Consider the following 19,865-nt stretch of genomic DNA (forward strand, 5'->3'; position numbering starts at 1 on the left):
GAATGTGCCGATATTTTGTTCTGACTACAAAAGAGTTCAATGTCAAGTCTGTGTTAGTACAGTAAAAAGGAAATAAACATTACCATAAAAATAAAAATAAAAATAAACATTACCATAAAATCCTCACTTGAAACAGAAAATGGCTAAAGCAGTGGAACTGTGGAAATTTGCGTGAGCAATTAAATTTACAACAACATTACTTCAAATGTTGATTATTATTATTATTGTTATTATTATTATTATTATTATTATTATTATTATTATTATTCATACAACTTTTACACCATAACAGATCGTTTCCTTTGAGGGAAGTCAAGTGTGGAGTCAAGCGTCACAGAGCCCAATAATAAAGGAATGAAATAAGAAGCGGGAGGGACATTTCAAATGAACTTATAGATACGATGGTGGAATTCTAAAAGTAAATACAGCTTTTTTGCTTTCAATTCTTACAACAGTCTTATATATACATACAATACCTGCACTCAAAATCTGGGGTTTACGTTTTTGCTCGACATTTATGAATGTAATATTTCCCTAAGAGTGATGATCATTTTATAGCATTATCCATATGTTTACAACCTGTGCTTATCTTTTTTTTTTTTTGCTTTTCCCCATTTTGCACTTTTGTTCAACAACAACAACAACAACAACAATAATAATAATTATAATAATAATAATGTACAAAAACTGCAACGTTTACGTCACCGGAAGCTGCCAGTCAGTCACATCCCTGCTGTGTGTCGGGATTTTTCCTCCGGAGGAGCTGAGCAGCAGTGCAGTGCAGCGCCCAGGGCGGAGTATGAGTCCACCTAGACTGCGACATCATTTCGAGCTCAAAACAAACCCAAAATCATGCTCACCCAGTGCAGGATAACGAGTTGGTTTTGACCGAACTGCCTGTTCTGGAGCGCAGAGCGGTTCATCCAGCCCAGCAGCCTCTTATGGCGGGACTGTCGTACTTGGTGCTGCGATTTTCGGGCTCCGCTGGCCGGACCTACGGGCTGTTCTCTAAGGGACTAACGAGGACTCTGCTCATATTTTTCGATCTCGCGTGGAGACTCCGAATCCGATTCCCGTATCTCTACCTCATCGCCTCCATGATGTTCAATGTGCGCTTGCAGGTAACAGTCCGAGTGTTCACAGGCGGAGGAGGCCCATCTCTATTTTAAGCTCCAGCGAGACCGAGCCAGGACAATCCCATAACAAGTCAGCCTAGCTGTTAGACGTATGACGGCAGTGTTTGCTAGCACGGTGTGAAGTGGGCGAACTAGCACAAATTCACTGGTTACATGAGTGTTTTTAGCGCACTCGTGTCTTAAAGAGCTACATCCAGTCTGTTACTGAGATTAGTGAGTGATCTGTGACTGAGTTGATCTCTTCTAGAGTTGTTTTAATTGACCCATTACAGTTTGCACTGATTCAATGATTTGGCATTTCGAGCACCTTAAATTACTCAAGTTTTAAAATCCCTCTTTAGTCAAATTATGCTTGTGAGAAGTCCCTCTCAGTGGGCCTTACCTGGTAAAGTAAAGGCTTAAACATGCAACAAAAAAAAAGAAAAAAAAACTGCGAAACTTATTTATGTGGAGCTGGACTTGTCAAAGCAACACAATAACTAACATAAATGCAGTTATTTGGATATCATCTTAAAGCGGCACCCCTGACAAAATGATAAATATAAACATTTATTCATTTGTACTACTCGCCTCCTACAGGAGTGCTTAAGAAGTCTCTAGAGTGAGATTTTCTGGTTTTAGGACTAGTAAAATCCCCTTCTGATGATTTGTGTTAAAGGTGGGAGGAACATTTACAAAACTGCTTTGGGGTGGGTACTTGAGGGCAGGCTGTCTGCTAGCTGACAAATGCAGAAGCACTAAATGACAAACTAGTATTTACTATATCATTTTAGGTGGGAAAGTCCCTTTAAAATGAACTGCTGAGTCTGTATGGCTTCAGAATTGGCAACTGATAGGTCTCTGATATCTAGGAAAGTATGGAATTTATAAGCACCTGTTTTCAGATGAAAATGGAAATTAAGAAAAGGTTTGTGAAACTGTGGATGTGTTGTCATTTAGTAATTTGGGCACAAGTTGCCAAGATTTAAAATTCAAAAACACACTTAGTGACCTCTACAAGATCATGAAGGGAGTGCAAAGAACCTGATAGACTTTCCAGGCTGTGCAATAGTATATTAATGTCTTACCTCTTTTCTTTGTGTAGGTTCATATTGAGATACATTAATATTCACCCATGAACTTCCATCAGCTGAAGGCCCAACCTCCTGAGACGGAATGGCCATTTACCGCAGCTTCAGAAGTCGTCCAAGGTGAAAAGATTATGCAATACTGGGAGAAATATGGACACAAATGTGAAGACAGGGCTGCCATCTCAGCCACTCTGTACTCAAGCAGGCCTGTATTCAGAAAAGGCCTTAGTCACTCCAGTAAGGACAAGAGCCCTGTGGGAACATACAGCTAGGCATCTCTCACAGTGTCCCACTGCTGCTTGCTGTGACTTTGCCAGCCTTTAGTGGACCAGGCATAGTAGCCAAAGGTGATGGAAGGAATTTTCAGGGTGTTTTTAAAAATCCTGTTCGCCTAGAGTCATTTGGAAGCTCTGCTTATTTGTAACTGCAGTAGTGACCACCTAGAGCCTTGATATTTATAGAATTTATACAATTTTAAAGGGATGGGTTCTTAGGCATTTTTAATAGCATCTGTACAGCTTTGAGAGGTTTATCAGTGTTGAGATATGACACATTTACACTATATGGTCAAAAGTATGTGGACACCTAATTATTGAGTTTAGATGTTTTTGCCACACCTATTGATAACTGGTAGAAAAAACCAAGCACACAGCCATGCAGTCTGCCATAGACAAACATGAGCAGTAGAATGGGTCTGCCATGATCAATTGTAAGTGCTGTTATTCTGAAATGGAAGCATCTAGGAGCAGCAACAGCTCAGCCACAAAGTGGTAGACCATGCAAACTCACAGAGTGGGGCTGTTGAGTGTTGAAGAATGTAGAGTGCAAAAATCTTCTGTTATATCACTCATGCACAGTTTCAAACTGTCTCATCCAGCATCACTGGCTGACACAAATCTACACAAAGTCTCACAGACGCACTCCAAAATCCTGTGGAAAGTCTTCTCACTAGAGTGGAGGCTGTTATAGCAGCAAAATGGGGGTCAACTCAATATTAATGCCCATGGTTTTGGAACGGGATGTCCAACAAAATCCTAAAAGTGTTATGGTCAGGTGTCCACACAGGGAGTTTTATCGTTTTTGGTCATATAGCAGTTGACTAATCTCACACGTTCATTGTATGTAAACTAATGATGATGGCTATATTATGTCTCCCCTTATGGAACCTGTCATGGGATGTGGTTTCTTTTATTTATTTCGTGATTCAGCATTCTATTAAATTGCATGTGTAAGATAACATGGGTGGGATTTCATTTTCCTTTTGTCATCACACCTGGTATTTCTCCTGGGGATTTATGAAGTAGCAGCTTTTTGCCTACATTGAAATAGCCTAAAGCTTATAATGTGTAAACAGAAGTGCATATTGTTACTAAAGGATGTTACTACATTTTAGAACTGTGAAATCTGGTACACAAATGTGCAAGGTGATGGTTTTCATTGTTGACACAGGTTCAGCCAATTTGGTGAAAGTCTTGTGATGGGTGGTGTGACACCAAAAATCACAATCACCGCATGCTCATCATGGGAGAAAGTAGTGTTGTAATGTTTATTTAATTTTATTTGTTTAAAGAGTTCCTCTGAACAGAAATCCTGCCATGTTATCTCTGGCTACATCTCAAATGGCTCCTTACTGGATATATAGAGCACCACTGTTTCATACACTGTCTGAAACTATATGGGGAGTAGGGAGCCATTTGAGATTCAGTACTGCTTTTCTTTAAATTTCATCTCGTCTGCATAAATCACCTAATATACAGCAGCACAGTGGACATTGTTACTTTAAAAACTAAAGTGATTTATGTATGATTTTATGTATGGTAGTTGTTTTTGTCAGTAATGAATGTGCATTATTTTAAATGTGCAGACTTGTTTGAATAAGGAAGATATGTAATCTAATTTAATTTGAACTTTGAAACAATAAATTATTGTTTCTTAACTTTAAATCTAGTGTATGTTTTTTACAGACTACTGTCTACTGCACACATTTCTGTGTTGAATGGGAAAAATGATTCCACCCTCTATCTTAGTTCATTTATGACCACTGTTGAGATTATAATGAAGTTTAAATCTACTTTATTCCCAAAAATATTTTGTTGCCTCAGGGCAACACCGTGCCAATCACCTCTTGCTGTACAATGTTGCCTTTAGGCTAAGCCAAGAAACACTGAACTTTTAAATGTATAAACAACACAACCACAACAAAAGCAATTTCAAAACATGCTTCTTAAGCCCTGTTTAGTAAGTTTTAGGCACCTGAGAACATTAAATATTTTCAAAATCATTTAACTGGACATTAAGTGTCCAGTTAAGAATAACTGCAAATAATATTAATATAATAAGTAGTAATTTTATGTATGTCAGTGTATGTATGTCACTTAACCATGTCCAAACTTCTCTTCAAGGAAGCCCAGTATTAATTGTAGTTCAGATACCTAGTTTTGCCAATCAATGCGTAATTATGTAAAATCAGTTGTGCTGGATTTGAACAAAACTGCCATGGCAGTGGGCATCAAGGAGAAGTGTGGAACAAAACCTTGTAGAAACAAGAAATTCTTGGTACTTTTTACTGCAGTAATGTTTTTGTTTATTCAAATGTTGTATGGAGTTTTTACAGAGACGCACATACCGACAAGTGAAATGTTTTAAATAATTTGCCCAGGTGCTTAAGACTTTTTCACAGTACTGTAAATATATTTTTATTTACTAGTTGTATATACAGTCATGGCCAAAATTGTTGGCACCCCTGAAATTTTTCCAGAAAATGAAGTATTTCTGCCAGAAAATTATTGCAATCACACGTTTTGTTATACACATTTATTTCCTTTGTGTGTATTGGAACAACACAAAAAAACGGGGAAAAAAGCCAAAAATGATATAATTTCACACAAAACTCCAAAAATGGGCCGGACAGAATTATTGGCACCCTCAACTTAATATTTGGTCGCACACCCTTTCGAAAAAATAACTGAAATCAATCGCTTCCTATAACCATCAACAAGCTTCTTTCACCTCTCAACTGGAATTCTGGACCACTCTTCTTTTGCAAACTGCTCCAGGTCTCTCATATTTGAAGGGTGCCTTCTCCCAACAGCAATTTTAAGATCTCTCCACAGGTGTTCAATGGGATTTAGATCCGGACTCATTGCTGGCCACTTCAGAACTCTCCAGCGCTTTGTTTCCATCCATTTCTGGGTGCTTTTTGAAGTATGTTTGGGGTCATTGTCCTGCTGGACGACCCATGACCTAGGACGCAAACCCAGCTTTCTGACACTGGGACCTACATTGCGACCCAAAATCCTTTGGTAATCTTCAGATTTCATGATGCCTTGCACACAGTCAAGGCACCCAGTGCCAGAGGCAGCAAAACAACCCCAAAACATCTTTGAACCTCCACCATATTTGACTGTAGGTACTGTGTTCTTTTCTTTGTGGGCCTCATTCCAATTTCGGTAAACAGTAGAATGATGTGCTTTACCAAAAAGCTCCATCTTGGTCTCATCTGTCCACAAGACGTTTTCCCAGAAGGATTTTGGCTTATTCACGTACATTTTGGCAAACTGCAGTCTAGCTTTTTTATGTCTCTGTGTCAGCAGTGGGGTCCTCTTGGGTCTCCTGCCATAGCGTTTCATTTCATTCAAATGTCGGCGGATAGTTCACGCTGACACTGATGCATCCTGAGCCTGCAGGACAGCTTGAATTTCTTTGGAACTTGACTAGGGCTGCTTATCCACCATCCGGACTATCCTGCGTTGCAACCTTTCATCAATTTTTCTCTTCCGTCCACGTCCAGGGAGATGAGCTACAGTGCCATGGGTTGTAAACTTCTTGATTATGTTGCGCACTGTGGACAAAGGAACATCAAGATCTCTGGAGATGGACTTGTAACCTTGAGATTGTTGATATTTTCCCACAATTTTGGTTCTCAAGTCCTCAGACAGTTCTCTTCTCCTCTTTCTGTTTTCCATGCTTAGTGTGTACAAACAGACACACAATGCAAAGATTGAGTCAACTTCTCTCCTTTTTATCTGGTTTCAGGTGTGATTTTTATATTGCCCACACCTGTTACTTGCCACAGGTGAGTTTGAACGAGCATGCCATGCTTGAAACAAAGTTATTTACCCACAATTTTGAAAAGGTGCCAATAATTTTGTCTGGCCCATTTTTGGAGTTTTGCATGAAATTGTCATTTTTGGCTTTTTTTACCACCTTTTTGTGTTGTTCCAATACACACAAAGGAAATAAACATGTGTATAACAAAACATGTGTAATTGCAATAATTTTCTGGGAGAAATACTTCATTTTCTGGAAAAATTTCAGGGGTGCCAACAATTTTGACCATGACTGTATTTAATACAGTAAACAATGCATTATATACATGTGCCCCCAGTGCTTAATAAAGGGGTGCTTTACCTCCAAATGATGCATGACGTCACACTTCATTGGACTGTTCTTGTTCTGACACATTTTGATCACTTAAACTAATTTAAATAAATGTGGAGAACTGGGAGGTTTGAAAGGTTTTCTGTTGCCTGAGCAATTGTGCACAGTAGAGGGTTATCTTCTTCTAAGCATAGTACTAGACCAAATCATTTCATGGAGAGCCCCTACTGACGGCGCTGTATAGGTTTTTAATTCGTTTCTTTAAAACTGGACTGAAAGCTTGTCCTCAATTTGTTTGTTTAAAAATGTCAAAAAGTCCTGTGTTGCAGCTCCAGGATCTCCTTGGAACATTCTGACCCCTCATTTTCCACAAATCTGCAATGTGTTGTGTTAGTTTTGCTCTGGTTTTGTTCTTGTCTGTTTTCATGTAAATAGCTGTGTTTTCAAGTGTGCCTCATTAGTTTTTCAGATTTTTTCTTTACTTTTTCTTGCTTGTTCATGACTGGTTGATGGATTGGCCTGCATTTTGTCTTTCTTGTGATTGCTGCCTCTCAAAATGTATCCAGTGTATCTACTTACCAACATCTGACTTTTCAATATTTTAAACTGAAAAACCGCATTTTTGTTTATGAATTAGAAAGTATACTTAAGTTTTGTTTTAGAAAATACATAATATATAATATTGTAACATTTACCACTGATAAGAGTCACAGCTTTTGGACAAGTCTTGGTACTTTATTCCCCGGCTGTTGGCCACAGCTACGCAGAACATCAGAGAACTTGTGGAGAGCAGAATTACCGCTCTGTAATGTCTCTTGGGTTTCTCAGACGCTAGAGCGAGTCCAAAATGAATGGGTTAAGATTGAGCATTTGAGCAAAATCATTGTCTAGACTTAAACATTTTTAATGTAAAAGAATACATTCATTTTCTGAACAAAGAACAGCATAAACCATTTTAACACTGCTGTTATATTTTTAGAAGTTTTAAACTCGAGTTATAGAAGTTCAAAATGGCGCCTCACACGAAGTGACTGCTGCACCATTTAAGGTGGAACGGGAAAAGGAAGCTAACTTCAGCTTCATCCTTCTTACTGTGTTTTGGGGGGGTCTATTTTATTTTTATGTGTATTAAGATTAGAAGTGATTCACACATTGATGGATTTGCTGATGTGTGTGAGATTATGTTTCTACCGGAGCGCTAAACTCGGTTTTTAAACTCGGCGCAGACTGAATATTTTTCTGCTGGTCGGGACGGCTAATTATCACGATCAGTTATTAAAGAAATAAAAGAGAGCAGTCCGTGCAGCCTGGATTAATCAATGTCTGAGGATTAGAACAAAACAAATTCGGTGAAAATCGTTTCAGTAATAAGGAAGCTGTGGCCGATCTATCCTGAGGCTCATCACCTCTCAATACAAGTGAATTTGTTCACAAGCGGATCTTGAACGCTCCAACATGGTATGTATATCTATGGGTGTGTATATCTATGGGTATGTATATCTATTTATACAACAGTTAGTTCCGGCCACACAAGCTGATTGGTTGAGAAGCGTTCTAACCGCGCTGTTATTTCGCCATAACATCACGGTTTTTTTCACAAACACTGTATCACTCCGCCGAGACGCCGTTGCTAGGCAACGAGTTTGACTGCTGTAGGAGACGCTCAAGCCATTTGAACGTTTTTACTTCTTACTTTGCACAAAAACAGAAAATGGATACTTTTAAGATTTCATTTGACCTACAGCCGATTTAGTCAGACTCTGAAGATGAGACTACACTAAATTCCGAAACTGTCATCACCACTGAGCAAGCTTTTCTGTCGTCAGCTGTGACACAGTACTGCCCAGCAAACACATAACATTGTCACAACGTTGTCTACCTTTTTACACCGTTGCTACAACGTTGTCAAAAGGTGGTGCTGTTTATGTTGTCTGGACAAGATTGCCACAACATCACTATTCAGTATCGTTGCTGTGTGGTGTTATAACTACCTGGTGGAGACACAGCAAGATTCCGTGGAGTTCCATGCACAACATAATGAAACCTATGAGGATTCTAGGAGGCCGTGACAACGTGCTGACAACGTTGCCACTACGTTGTCACAATGTTGTCAGATAACGTTGTCACAACTTTCTGAGGAATTACTTTTCAGCGTTTTGGTCACCAAAACAATAGATTGTCACATCGTAACTGTGTTTGCTGGGTTATGACAAACATCTTATAACGTTTTTATTTGTTGTGTACACAAAGCTGCATTACAGACTACTTGGTGTATATACACGTCGCTGTGATTGGGTAACACCTCTGACACGCCCACGAAAGGAGAGAAAACGTACCTCAAAGTCTTTTCTGTACCGTTTCGAAGAGACGTGTCAAACCGTAGAAGAACTTTTCAAAATTGAACGCGCCCCGCAGAATAACCCTGTGAACACCTGGACATAACCTAAAATTAACATGTAAACATTTCTTAAATACCCTATGATACAGCTGTATTGGCAAAATTTTGGGAACAAAAACTGACAGCGCTACTGACTGGAGAGCCGTTTGGGAGCCGAACAAATCGATTAGTATTTCTGAGCTCATTTGCCCATCACTAGCAGTTCCACTTTTGGCCACAGTGGGGCACTGCGTCCACATGTATGAGGAGCTGCATAGTGAAGCGCAGTCTTCCTAGTAAAGACGGAAAAGCACAATTACAGTTTAATTCAGCACTAGAGCTGAGACAATGAGAATAAAAGACTAAGATTAGCTTCCGTTTTATCTCTCACAATGTTTGCCCTAGTGGTGTAAATCATTCCTTATAAACTGAATTAGCGATCTCCCCAAGTCTTTATACCACTTTATATATATATATATATATATATATATATATATATATATATATATATATATATATATATATATAATGTATTCTTATGCAAACTACAGAGATATTACACTTTTTTGTGTGTATTTGGATGCCTAACACAAATTGTACATCACAACAGATGACTTGTAGTTGTACTGGACCTGTAGGGTAGGTAGACCACATGTACAGGGTAGATGTTTATAAACACCTGCATGGTGAGTGTATGTTTCATCTTTCACATATGATATGCTCACTTGTCAAATGTACACCACTTGTTATTAATGGTCACATAATGGTCACTGGTTTTACAGCACTTCACCAAATCATTGTTTTTTGTTCTCTTCATTCTTCAAGCTTGCATGATTTTTGTGCCCCAAACCTCTTAACTTTAAAACTAACTTTGAATTAAAACTAGTAGAGTAGAATTAGCCTTATACAAATGAGGTTACGCTATTCACTGCTAGTTTCCAATCACTCTAATCAATTTGATATGTTTGGCTGAGGTACTGAAAGAAACCGTCTTCAAAGGACCATATCAGTGTTTTACAACCTAATCCCTATCTGCAACATCAGACCAATACCAATGATTGCCATGGCCCACAATTTAGATACCTTCTTCATTACTTAGAGAAGAACTGAAAACACAGCGAGTGACTGACTTTGAACTCACTTATAATGCAGGCCAGTGACCAGTTGCTGAATTCCACATAAACATTTCAAGTATGTGACTATACACTCTTAAAAAAGGCACCACAAATGGTTCCTTGAGTTATGTCATAGAACCAACTCTATATCTTCATTTCCAAAAAAGTTGTGATGCTGTGCAAAATGTAAAGAAAAAAAGAATGCAATGATGCACAAATCATTTAAACAAAGATGACAGCAAACGTTGAAACTAAGAAAATTATATATGCCCATTTTTAAAAGTTGGGACGGGGGCATGTTTACCACTGTGTTGCATCACCTCTTCCTTTAACCACACTCTGTAAGTGTTTGGAAACTGAGGAGACCAATTGCTGTAGTTTTGAAAGTGAAATGTTTTTCCATTCATGCTTGATATCGTATTTCAACTGCTCAACAGTTGGGGGTCTCATTTGCTGTATTTTTCATTTTGTTATGTGCCAAATGTTACTATCGAGCTACGCTGTTGTACTATGTGCAGAATGTGATTGGGTATTGTCTTAAAAAAAGCAACGTCTTCCCTGAAAAAGACGTCTAGATGGCAGCATATGTATATATCCTGTATATATCATTCCGCATTAATAGTGCCTTCACAGATGTTCAAGTCACCCGTGCCATGTGCAATAATGCATCCCCATACCATCACAGATACTGGCTTTTGAACTGTGTGCTGATAACAAGCTGGATGGTTTCTCTCTTCTTTAGCCTGGAGGATGCTGCGCCAATGATTTCCAAAAAGAATTTATATTTTTTAATTGGTGGACCACAAAACACTTTTGCACTTCACCTTTTTAAATAAGTTCAGGCCCAGAAAAGGTAGCAGCGTTTCTGGATCCTGTTTATGTATGTTTTCTTCGTGGCATGGTGGAGTTTTACCTTGCATTTATGGATGCAGCGACGAACTGTGTTTACAGACAATGAATCATGTCTGTTTTTAATGCAGTGCTGCCTGAGGGCCCATAGATCACAGCCAGCCAGTATTGTTTTTTTGGCCTTGTCCTTTGCATACAGAGATTTCTCCAGATTCTCAAATTCTTTTAATCTTATTATGTGCTGTAGGTGATGAAATCTGCAAGTTCTTTGCTATTTTACATTGAGAAGCATTATTCTTGAATTGTTGCACTATTTGGCTGTGCAGTTTTTCATAGAGTGGTGAAACTCTCCCCATCTTCTGAAAGACTCAGCCTCTCTGGGATGCTCTTATTACACCCAATCATGTTACTGACCTCTTGCCAATTAACCTAATTAGTTGTTTTTTTAGCATTACACAACTTTACCAGTCTTTTGTTTCCCCGTCACAACGTTTTTGAAACGTATTGCTGGTGTCAAATTCAAAAAGGGCATGTATTAAAAAAAAACAATACAATTTCTCAGTTTTAACATTTGATATGTTGACTTTGTACTATTTTCAATCAAATATAAGGTTGAAATGATTTGCACATCATGGCTTTCTGTTTTTATTTACATGTTGCACAGCATCTGAACTTTTCCAGAAATAGGGTTGTATTTTCTTAAAAATACATTTCAGTAAATGTGAGAGATGTGTGGGTGTAAAGAACCTTTTTAAGGTTTAAAGAACGGTCACATAATAATTGAAGTGTCACATAATAAAAAGGTTCGTGCAGAACAGTGAAAAGTAGTAACCATTACACCAGAGTTTAGGTTACCCATGGGCCTTAGGATGGGATATTTCTTTTATACACTTAATTCTTTTATTCAACTTTTATACACTGGAGCAACACAATAAAAAGCAATTCTGGTTACTTTCGCTTTTCCCAAGACCTTCTGGTATCCATGAGTGATCAGACATATTGTAATGCTGCAGATGATGCAGATAGAGATTGAAATACCCCTTCAAGAATATTATTATGCTTCTCTTTTTAATCTGAAGACACCTTCACTCTCAACGTTCAATCCAGCAACTCCAGGACGAGTTATCTAATGGCAAGCAAGTGTAAAATAATGTGTTGCCAAGGCAACTGCCTAATTCTTTGTGCGGCGACCCCCTCTGCACACAGGCTACACATTTTTTCCTTTGCTCTTGCGCAAAGAGGATTTACAGATGAAGAGGATTTGCCAAATGAAAGTGGTTTAATAGGGTTAACAACAGGGACTGCCTGAAACAGAGTGCGATAAATGATGGATAAGAACTTTATATCTTCTTTTCGTACACAGCTGACTGTTTATGTCCAAGTTAAAGCCAATGTTTAGTTGGCCTTGATGTACAGTGGCTGCATTCAGCATTTTTCTGTATAATTTCTGGCTGTATGAATATGAGAGAGTAGTGGTGGGTTTATAGATGTGTGGGCTCAGTGCCTACATCAGGTGCATCCTGTGCGTGAGGTCATACACACACTGAATGAGTGGCGATCCATATGGTTACTCGTCTGTGTGATAATTGACCTTTTTTAGGAAAAACAAAACTGTGGCAATGAGTCACATGAGATTGCCTGAAGAGAAGCTCAAATTTTAGTATGTCTGCATAAATAAATGTATATGACTTTGGGTTAATAAACACAAGCTTTAGTCCTTCAGTAGGTGCACTTGAAACAATGTTACAGTGAAGCATTTCTTTTGATCAATTATTATTTGAATACAAAATGCACCACGATGCAGCCATCCGCAGGGATTAGCGATGCGCCAAATGTAATCAAAGCTCATTTCATTTACAGAAACACATCCTTTTTAAGTAATAATCTCCTCTTTATCCAGCCGACAGAAGGAATTGCAGATTTAGCTCAGCTTGGCTGTTGCTAAGTATGAAAAAAACTCTGATCAACACTTTAAAACCTGTTTTGTTTCATGTATTGGAGGGGTTTATGGAAGCTTACTGCAGTGATTCATCCAAATTGCCATTTCTTAATTTAGTTATGTAAATTTGACTTTTCTGCCAATATGACATAAACAAGTAAATTAACTCAGGGCAAGTCAAACTGGCTAAGGCAAAACTGAGTAAACTCACCAAATCAGATTTTGCAAAGAGCATGAGGAAAGAAATTCAGAGGGTACACATCCACATGTAACATACTAATGAAGAGGCTGAAACTTCGGCAAGAGACTACTTTTGAATACTTCCACTAATGTTTACTAAATGAGCTGACATAATATCTTCTGGTGAATTTATTAGTAGAGATCACAAAAATCTATTAGCTACATTTAAAAATAAAATTGTCAAAAAGGGTTCTTTGGAGCAATGCCACTGATGAACCACTTATGTTTGTCTAAAGAACCTTTTGATGGATGCTTCCATCAAAAAAGTGGTTTTTCTATGGCATAGATCAGAATGTCTTTTGCAGCACCTTTATTTGAATAAATTTCTTATTTTTTTGTGTAGGTCTACTATCTATGGGTAGAACTTTTAAAGTGACCCTAGACTCCCCCACATCAAAGCTGTTGACATATCAGGTTAGAAAGTCAACTTCTGCCAACACCACGTTACTGCAGCTGATGCCAATGAGGAGCGTCATAATATGCAATAAGTCCAGATGTGAGCAATAACTAATTACATTTGCTCAGTTGCATGTACTTAAGGAAAACAGATTGTATTTTCCAGACATTTCCACATATTTTTAAATGCTAATACTTTCACTTAAACTCAGCTATATTTGTTAGAAATCTACTTTTTACTGGGTTACATTTTAGTCATTACACTTAGCAGCAGCGAACCATGACTATAAGAGCTAGGCCTTCAAAATATGAGGTAAAAACTCACCTCCATGACAATCCAAACTTACGCTAGCGCCCTTATGGGATTTTAGTAGTTTGTTAGTGCTACGCTAACAACATTAATTAGGCTGCCACTCGTATTCACATTCAGTGATGCACCTAGGTCTTTCTAAAGGATTTTTTTTTTGACAAAATTACTCCCACTGGAAATTATAACGTGATTGCTGGATTCCATGGTCACTCTATAATTATGTTGATAGTTAATCTAATACGTTTGGCCTTCCCTTCAACTCTTGAAGTCCTAACCAATAGGAGAGCTCACTTAGATGTATATTCAACTAGATAATACAGAGCAAAACGATTCCTGATTGGCTAATTTTCTGCTGGACATTTCAAGAATTTAACCCTTTTGTTTCCATTCAAAGTATTTAACAAATTAATAGATTAATAATACTTGTAGAATAAATTATTCTGTTGAATTAATAATGAACTGACAATGATGGAAACCCTTAAAAATACATGTCTATCTTACATTTAGTTTCTAATTCCTTTTCTGTGTTTAACTATGTTACGTTGATAACATCTGACATCTGTACAGTTTTGTGACTGATCACACCTCTTAAGTTTGAGGTTTATCATTTTATTTTAGATGAAAAGTTTATCAAAAAGTGGACAACTAAAGCCCTCACTTCCTATGCTGAAAGATCTTGGATGTGCTAAGAAGTTCTGTTGAAATTTTAGAAGTTATTTTTTTGTACTTTGGTACTTCTATTTAAATTGTTTTTGGGAAGGGTATTTCTCCTTTTTCTTGAATCACTATTTCACTGATGTAACAATACCTCTACTTTAGTATGGGTTTGGGCTACCCTGCCTAACTCTGAATAAATATGTCAGCAATTTAAATGCTTATTCAGATCAAATGCTGATGAAATACCATTTAAAACCTGACAGACACACAAAATCTTAACATGTGGGAAATGACTGACTTCCATTACTACGTAACCACATTCCATTATGTGCTTACAGTCTCTTAAACCACAATTGCCCCTATTTAAGTCACTTACGTCTCACACTGAAGAGAATGTTCTGTCCATTCAGTCTGATAATGGAGAGAGCATGGTGATGAAGTAAGCAATAGGTTCAGCCTCAGAGGATGTCCGGATGCACAGCACTTCCTCTGGCCTTGCCTTGCCCCCTTCCCTAGCTCCAGCCCTTCACCACAGGATGCCCCCTTTCACTGCCTTTTCCCCTGGCCTTGGAGAGCTAAACTTGGGTCTTTTGTTTCAAAACGTCAAAATAAGAACGCTGATATAGGGTCCATTTTTGGCTTCCACATCCTAATGAATATGCATCAACATGCATCAGTTTGAAGGCTGCAGTTCAAGTATATTGATGTTGGAAACGTTAGAAATTATTGTAAAATTCAATGTAAAAATCCAACAAAAAGCCTTAAGTGTCATTTTATCGTCTATATTCCACAACTGTGTAAATAGTTCCTTAAGTCACATTTGTGTATTCATTGTATTTTTTAAGTACTTCTCAACTTCTCAAAAATGATGAAATTGAATTAATTCAAGGTGAAATCTGAGATTTCATGCACAAAAAAAACGTTGGTAGAGAACCTTTACGTCACATGGAGGTTCTTTAAACTTCTTAAATCTTCTTTTCATCTCATTTACAAGGTTGTTTGTTTAAAGAAGCATTCTTTGAAAGGTTCTTCATGGAACTAAAAGTGGTTATTCTACAGCACTGCTCCAATCTTTTTTGGCACTTCTATTTTGATTGTAATACACTGAATAATTTCCTCAAGAAGTGTAATTAAATAAAATAATTTTGTAAAGATTTACACACCTACTAGGGTTTGGTTTTATGGTTACGTTAAAAGGGGTACCTGATCCTGGATTAAACTGGGTTTGGGTCCTTTGCCCCTTGTAGTGCCAGTTCTTTTTGGCTGCAGAGAGATTTTAGGATCTCACAGTAAGATTCTTGATTGTAAAGAAAAACTTGCAGTTACCATGCAGGTAATACTCAGAGATATTACTGTGTAAATATTAATTGCAGTATAATATACTGTACAAATGCATTTAAACACTACAAAATACAAAGTGCCTCATAGAAAAGTGGAGCTGTGCATTATTTTGCCTGCTTGAATGTGGAGGTATGGGATATGAGGGGTTGGGGTGGGGGATAGGTGGGGGGATGGGGTAACCTGCCCTCTGGCCTCACTGAACCGACTGGAGCATATGAAAATGGGGGTCTCATTCTGGCTGCTTGAAGTCGGTCAGCGTGCCTCCATCTCCATTGACTGATGCTATAATCAGTCAGACATATGCTGCCCCTGAGGAACCTGCCCCCGGCGGGCCACTAAGTGCATTCTGGCACAGCCGTGCCATACAGTTAATGCAATCATGCACATTAGCTCATGCTTTGGTGATGCCAGACAACAGAAGTGGGGGTATCTTATGGAGTATGTTTAATAATATAGAGCAATATTCTAGAGCTGTTTAGCTTTTGTCATTAAAGATAATGGTAGACATTATATGTGACCTTTTGTCATCGATTAGTTCCGGCTAAGGCCAAATTCATTCTAGAGTGGCTCTATGTAAATGGTTTGCTCATGCAATTTTCTGTAGTGATTTATAATGTCTATTTTTTTCACAGCACCAATGGCCTGGCCATTTTTCCAGTGCAACAGCTGATCGGCAGTCGTTCTGATTGCATTTTCATGGCACATAAATGATATTAAGATAAATCGAGAGAAAGAAAGGGAGAGGAATGTGGCGCACATCTACATGCAATCAGTGTGCTACAATCAGCCGTGCATCACTTCACCAAAGCACCACATTAGCCAGTGGGAGAAATGGACACTTCAGGATTAACATGTTGGGCTGTATTTGTGCATCTACGATTATGCGCGTTACCTATTTTTCTACCTGGAGCTTTGAGATATTAAAACCAAAAAGCGGCACTGACTTTCTCTCCGGTTAAATCTACCTTTTTGTATATGAAAGTGCCTCCACCCAGCAAATACGAAAGAGGGGAAAACTAAGAAAACAGAGAGTTTCCTGGACTGGGTCAGACATCTGCTCTCTGAACAGGAAATACTCCCCCAAACTGGAGCCCCCCCCCCAATTCCCCAAGTCCGCCTCTCACTCTTTCCCTCCCTGTCTCTCCATAACTCCTACTCTGCCCATTCCACATTCTTTCACACTTGGAGAAAGAACTTGGAATCTCTTTTCGACGGCATGATCTAGCGGAAAATAAAATTCAGCCTCATGACTTTTGATACAGTCTAAGCAGCCTTGCTTTGGCTCGCTCTGTATCACCTGTGAGAGACATCTATAGAAACACACCATTATTCCCACAACAGCACTGCCATTAAGAAGAAATGAGTCATTACTCACTGAAAACTCATAAACAATTGTTACACATCATCTAAATGATATTTTTCCCTCAAGTATCTCTTTTCCCTTCTAACTGAATGTCCTCATTTTGCAGAGCAAAGGAATTGTAAAATAGCCTAAATGTGACTGGATGGATATCTTGATCTATATCCTTGATGTTAGAGTCTGAAGTTCCATCCGATTCCTCTATCAATTCCAGTGTAAACTCTGCTCCACTTGAGGTCTAAGATGATACACGTCTTTTTATCCCAGCTCCTCCATACAAATTTTGCATTATAAATCAAGTCAGGAATAGATAGACTACATTAAATCTCCCTGACCAGGGAAATGCGCCCCACAACTTTCCGAGAGGCTGGAATGCTCTAATTGAATCCGTGTGTGGAAGAAACAAGAAACACAGGCAATACTGTTAGGCCTCGCCGCCATGAGTGTCTACTCTCCGTTTATGAGAGGAATGAATATGGCGCTGGAGCTGAGTCTTTCTCATTTTCAACACAGTTTCATTACCGGCAGCTACATGATTAAAATTTTCACGAAGGCTAAGAATGAAACAAGCGCTTGGTGTCAGAGTTGCAGACTTCAGAGCCAACATAACTCACGTTTCGAGACAGTTTTGGGTGTCTATCGTCAGATAAGGTGAAGCTATGTGTTGGAAGAACCTACAATCATAGCCATACTGACCTAATACTCGAGCAACTTTCTGTTATGTTTGTATGTCTAGCTCGCTCAGGTAGGCTGGGCTATCTACCAGCCTAATAATGAGCCAGGCTAGCAATTCATCATTTCTATTTCCCCAAGATATTGACCAAGGAATTTCTACAGCAGAAATATGCGGGATAAATGGCGCAATGTTTGCCTACTCCACCTTGGACAGTCATAAGGCAGTCAGTCCGAGTCACCGTGGTAACGAAGTAGTAGTCTACAACGCGATGAGTCACGTGACGACACAGGTTTGTAGCTGGCCTCTGTAAAAGGGCGGGAACGAGCCTGATGACGCACTTTGGCCACCTCTTTTCCGACCCATCCCGCCTCTGCCTCGCTACGATTGGCTCGCATTGTCTCACGTCTTGCGATGTGATTGGCTTGTGCACTGTCGCCTAGCGCACAAGGGGCGGGATTTTCCGGAATACGGGTAGGAAACTAATAACGCTGGACGCTGTCTTGTGGAGCCGTGAAACACAGATGCCAGTGTCGGTGGGCTACATGAAGAGGACGCGTTATTTCGCCGGATGATACTAGCCAGTTTAAGCGAAAAGCGACGTCGTCCACAGCCGACAATGATGCTGGATTAAGCCCTGACACCGAATCTCAGTTTGAGTTCAGAATCCAGAAAAAAGGCAAGACGCGGACCGTCTGTCTGAGGGGAGCTGTCTATAAATGCAGCCCTCAACGTAAAACAGTCATTGTAATAAATAGCAGCTGGGCTGGGACATTTCATTGATCCTGTCATATATTACATCGTCTCAAGCAGCAAATATGGATGAGGACAATCAAGGTACGATCCTCTTTTGATTTTCTCCCATTTTTTTATATGTCTCTCTTGGATAATCGGCTTGTTTGCACCTATTCATGCTCATGTGAAATAAATCATAAATGAAACCCTCGTTTAATGTGTCATGAGGCCATAGGCTGAGCGACACAAGCAAAGCAAGCCTGTAATCCAGTCCAGTGTTTCTGAGTTAAGCATGTTATTTTGTGTTTTGTGAACGTGGTTTGGTCTTGTAGCATTCTGTATGGTGGACTGATGTGGCTGCACATCTGATGGTCCGTGCAAACAGTTGGCTTGAGTTTTTTTTCTTTCTCAGGGCCACACATGGAACTGTCAGGCCAGTATTAAATGAGTTTTGAGAATCTGATGCACCACACAAACACATGCAACCCTGATTCTGTGTCATAATGTAAGAGAATGGAAAATTATAAGTGGAAATCCATTAATCTAAAATCATTCAGGTTGCTTGATGGACATTTTGCCTGCACAGATTTCTTAGTGGTTAGGCCTGTATTAAATCTGCATTAAATCACCCCTGACAAGTGAACTAGTCTACTATAATAACACTGTAGTACTGATCCTTCAGGTCTTCTCTCTGTCCAGTGATTATGTGGGAAACTTCACTGGCTTAGTGCAGGTGAAGATCAGAATGTATACAATGACCTACATTTCAGTGCCGTGTTGAAGGATGTGTGTGTTAATGTGCATTGACAGGGAGTATACATTAGTCACAACGATCCTTCAGCTCTGTGTTTAGAGTGGAGTAAACTTTTTGCGTACTTTCAGTCTTAATAGGTCAAGAGGAAAGTGGAGTGCAGTTCTCCCAGTGCTGCTAGAAGGAACGACCTATCTAAATGAGAGAGATTAGGAAGAACTGAGCTAGAATCCCCTTAACACTTTCTACCCAGAGAATGCATTACTGAATTTTCAGAGGGTGGCGTTCCAGTCATTGCCTCTGCATTTTATTAGGAATATATCTTACAAAAAATAGGGGCATAAAAATGCAGCGTGATCCCCTTGGCCCTGAGCTTGCTGACTGAAGTGATTTCATATGTATTTTTGTTCTAGTGGAGCAGACACAGTGGTCTCATTGTGAAAAGATGGAGCTTCTCTAGGCAGACAGGCATTTGGTCCTGTGATGTCTACCATACAAAACTGAACATTTCCTCGCCCTCAAGGCAAATGCAGAGA

General features: G+C 39.1%; 2 protein-coding genes across 2 annotated transcripts in view; both read left to right on the plus strand.

The window, feature by feature from the left end:
• The first annotated feature begins 766 nt into the window (after positions 1-766).
• Positions 767-4,142, plus strand: LOC118821621 (small integral membrane protein 10-like protein 2A). The gene is made up of 2 exons (XM_036590320.1): positions 767-1,121; positions 2,221-4,142. The coding sequence occupies exons 1-2, from the start codon at positions 942-944 to the stop codon at positions 2,239-2,241; spliced, it is 201 nt and encodes a 66-aa protein (XP_036446213.1). The 5' UTR covers positions 767-941; the 3' UTR covers positions 2,242-4,142.
• Positions 4,143-18,326: 14,184 nt separating this feature from the next.
• cyth3b (cytohesin 3b) overlaps positions 18,327-19,865 on the plus strand; it is a 46,815-nt gene continuing 45,276 nt past the window's right edge. The window contains exon 1 of the mRNA XM_036589210.1: positions 18,327-18,680. Within this exon, the coding sequence (XP_036445103.1) occupies positions 18,662-18,680 (19 nt within the window). The 5' untranslated portion in view covers positions 18,327-18,661. The remainder of the gene's footprint in view (positions 18,681-19,865) is intronic.

This window comes from Colossoma macropomum, unplaced genomic scaffold (genome assembly GCF_904425465.1).
Source record: "Colossoma macropomum unplaced genomic scaffold, Colossoma_macropomum, whole genome shotgun sequence".
In the NCBI taxonomy this organism is placed as follows: domain Eukaryota; kingdom Metazoa; phylum Chordata; class Actinopteri; order Characiformes; family Serrasalmidae; genus Colossoma; species Colossoma macropomum.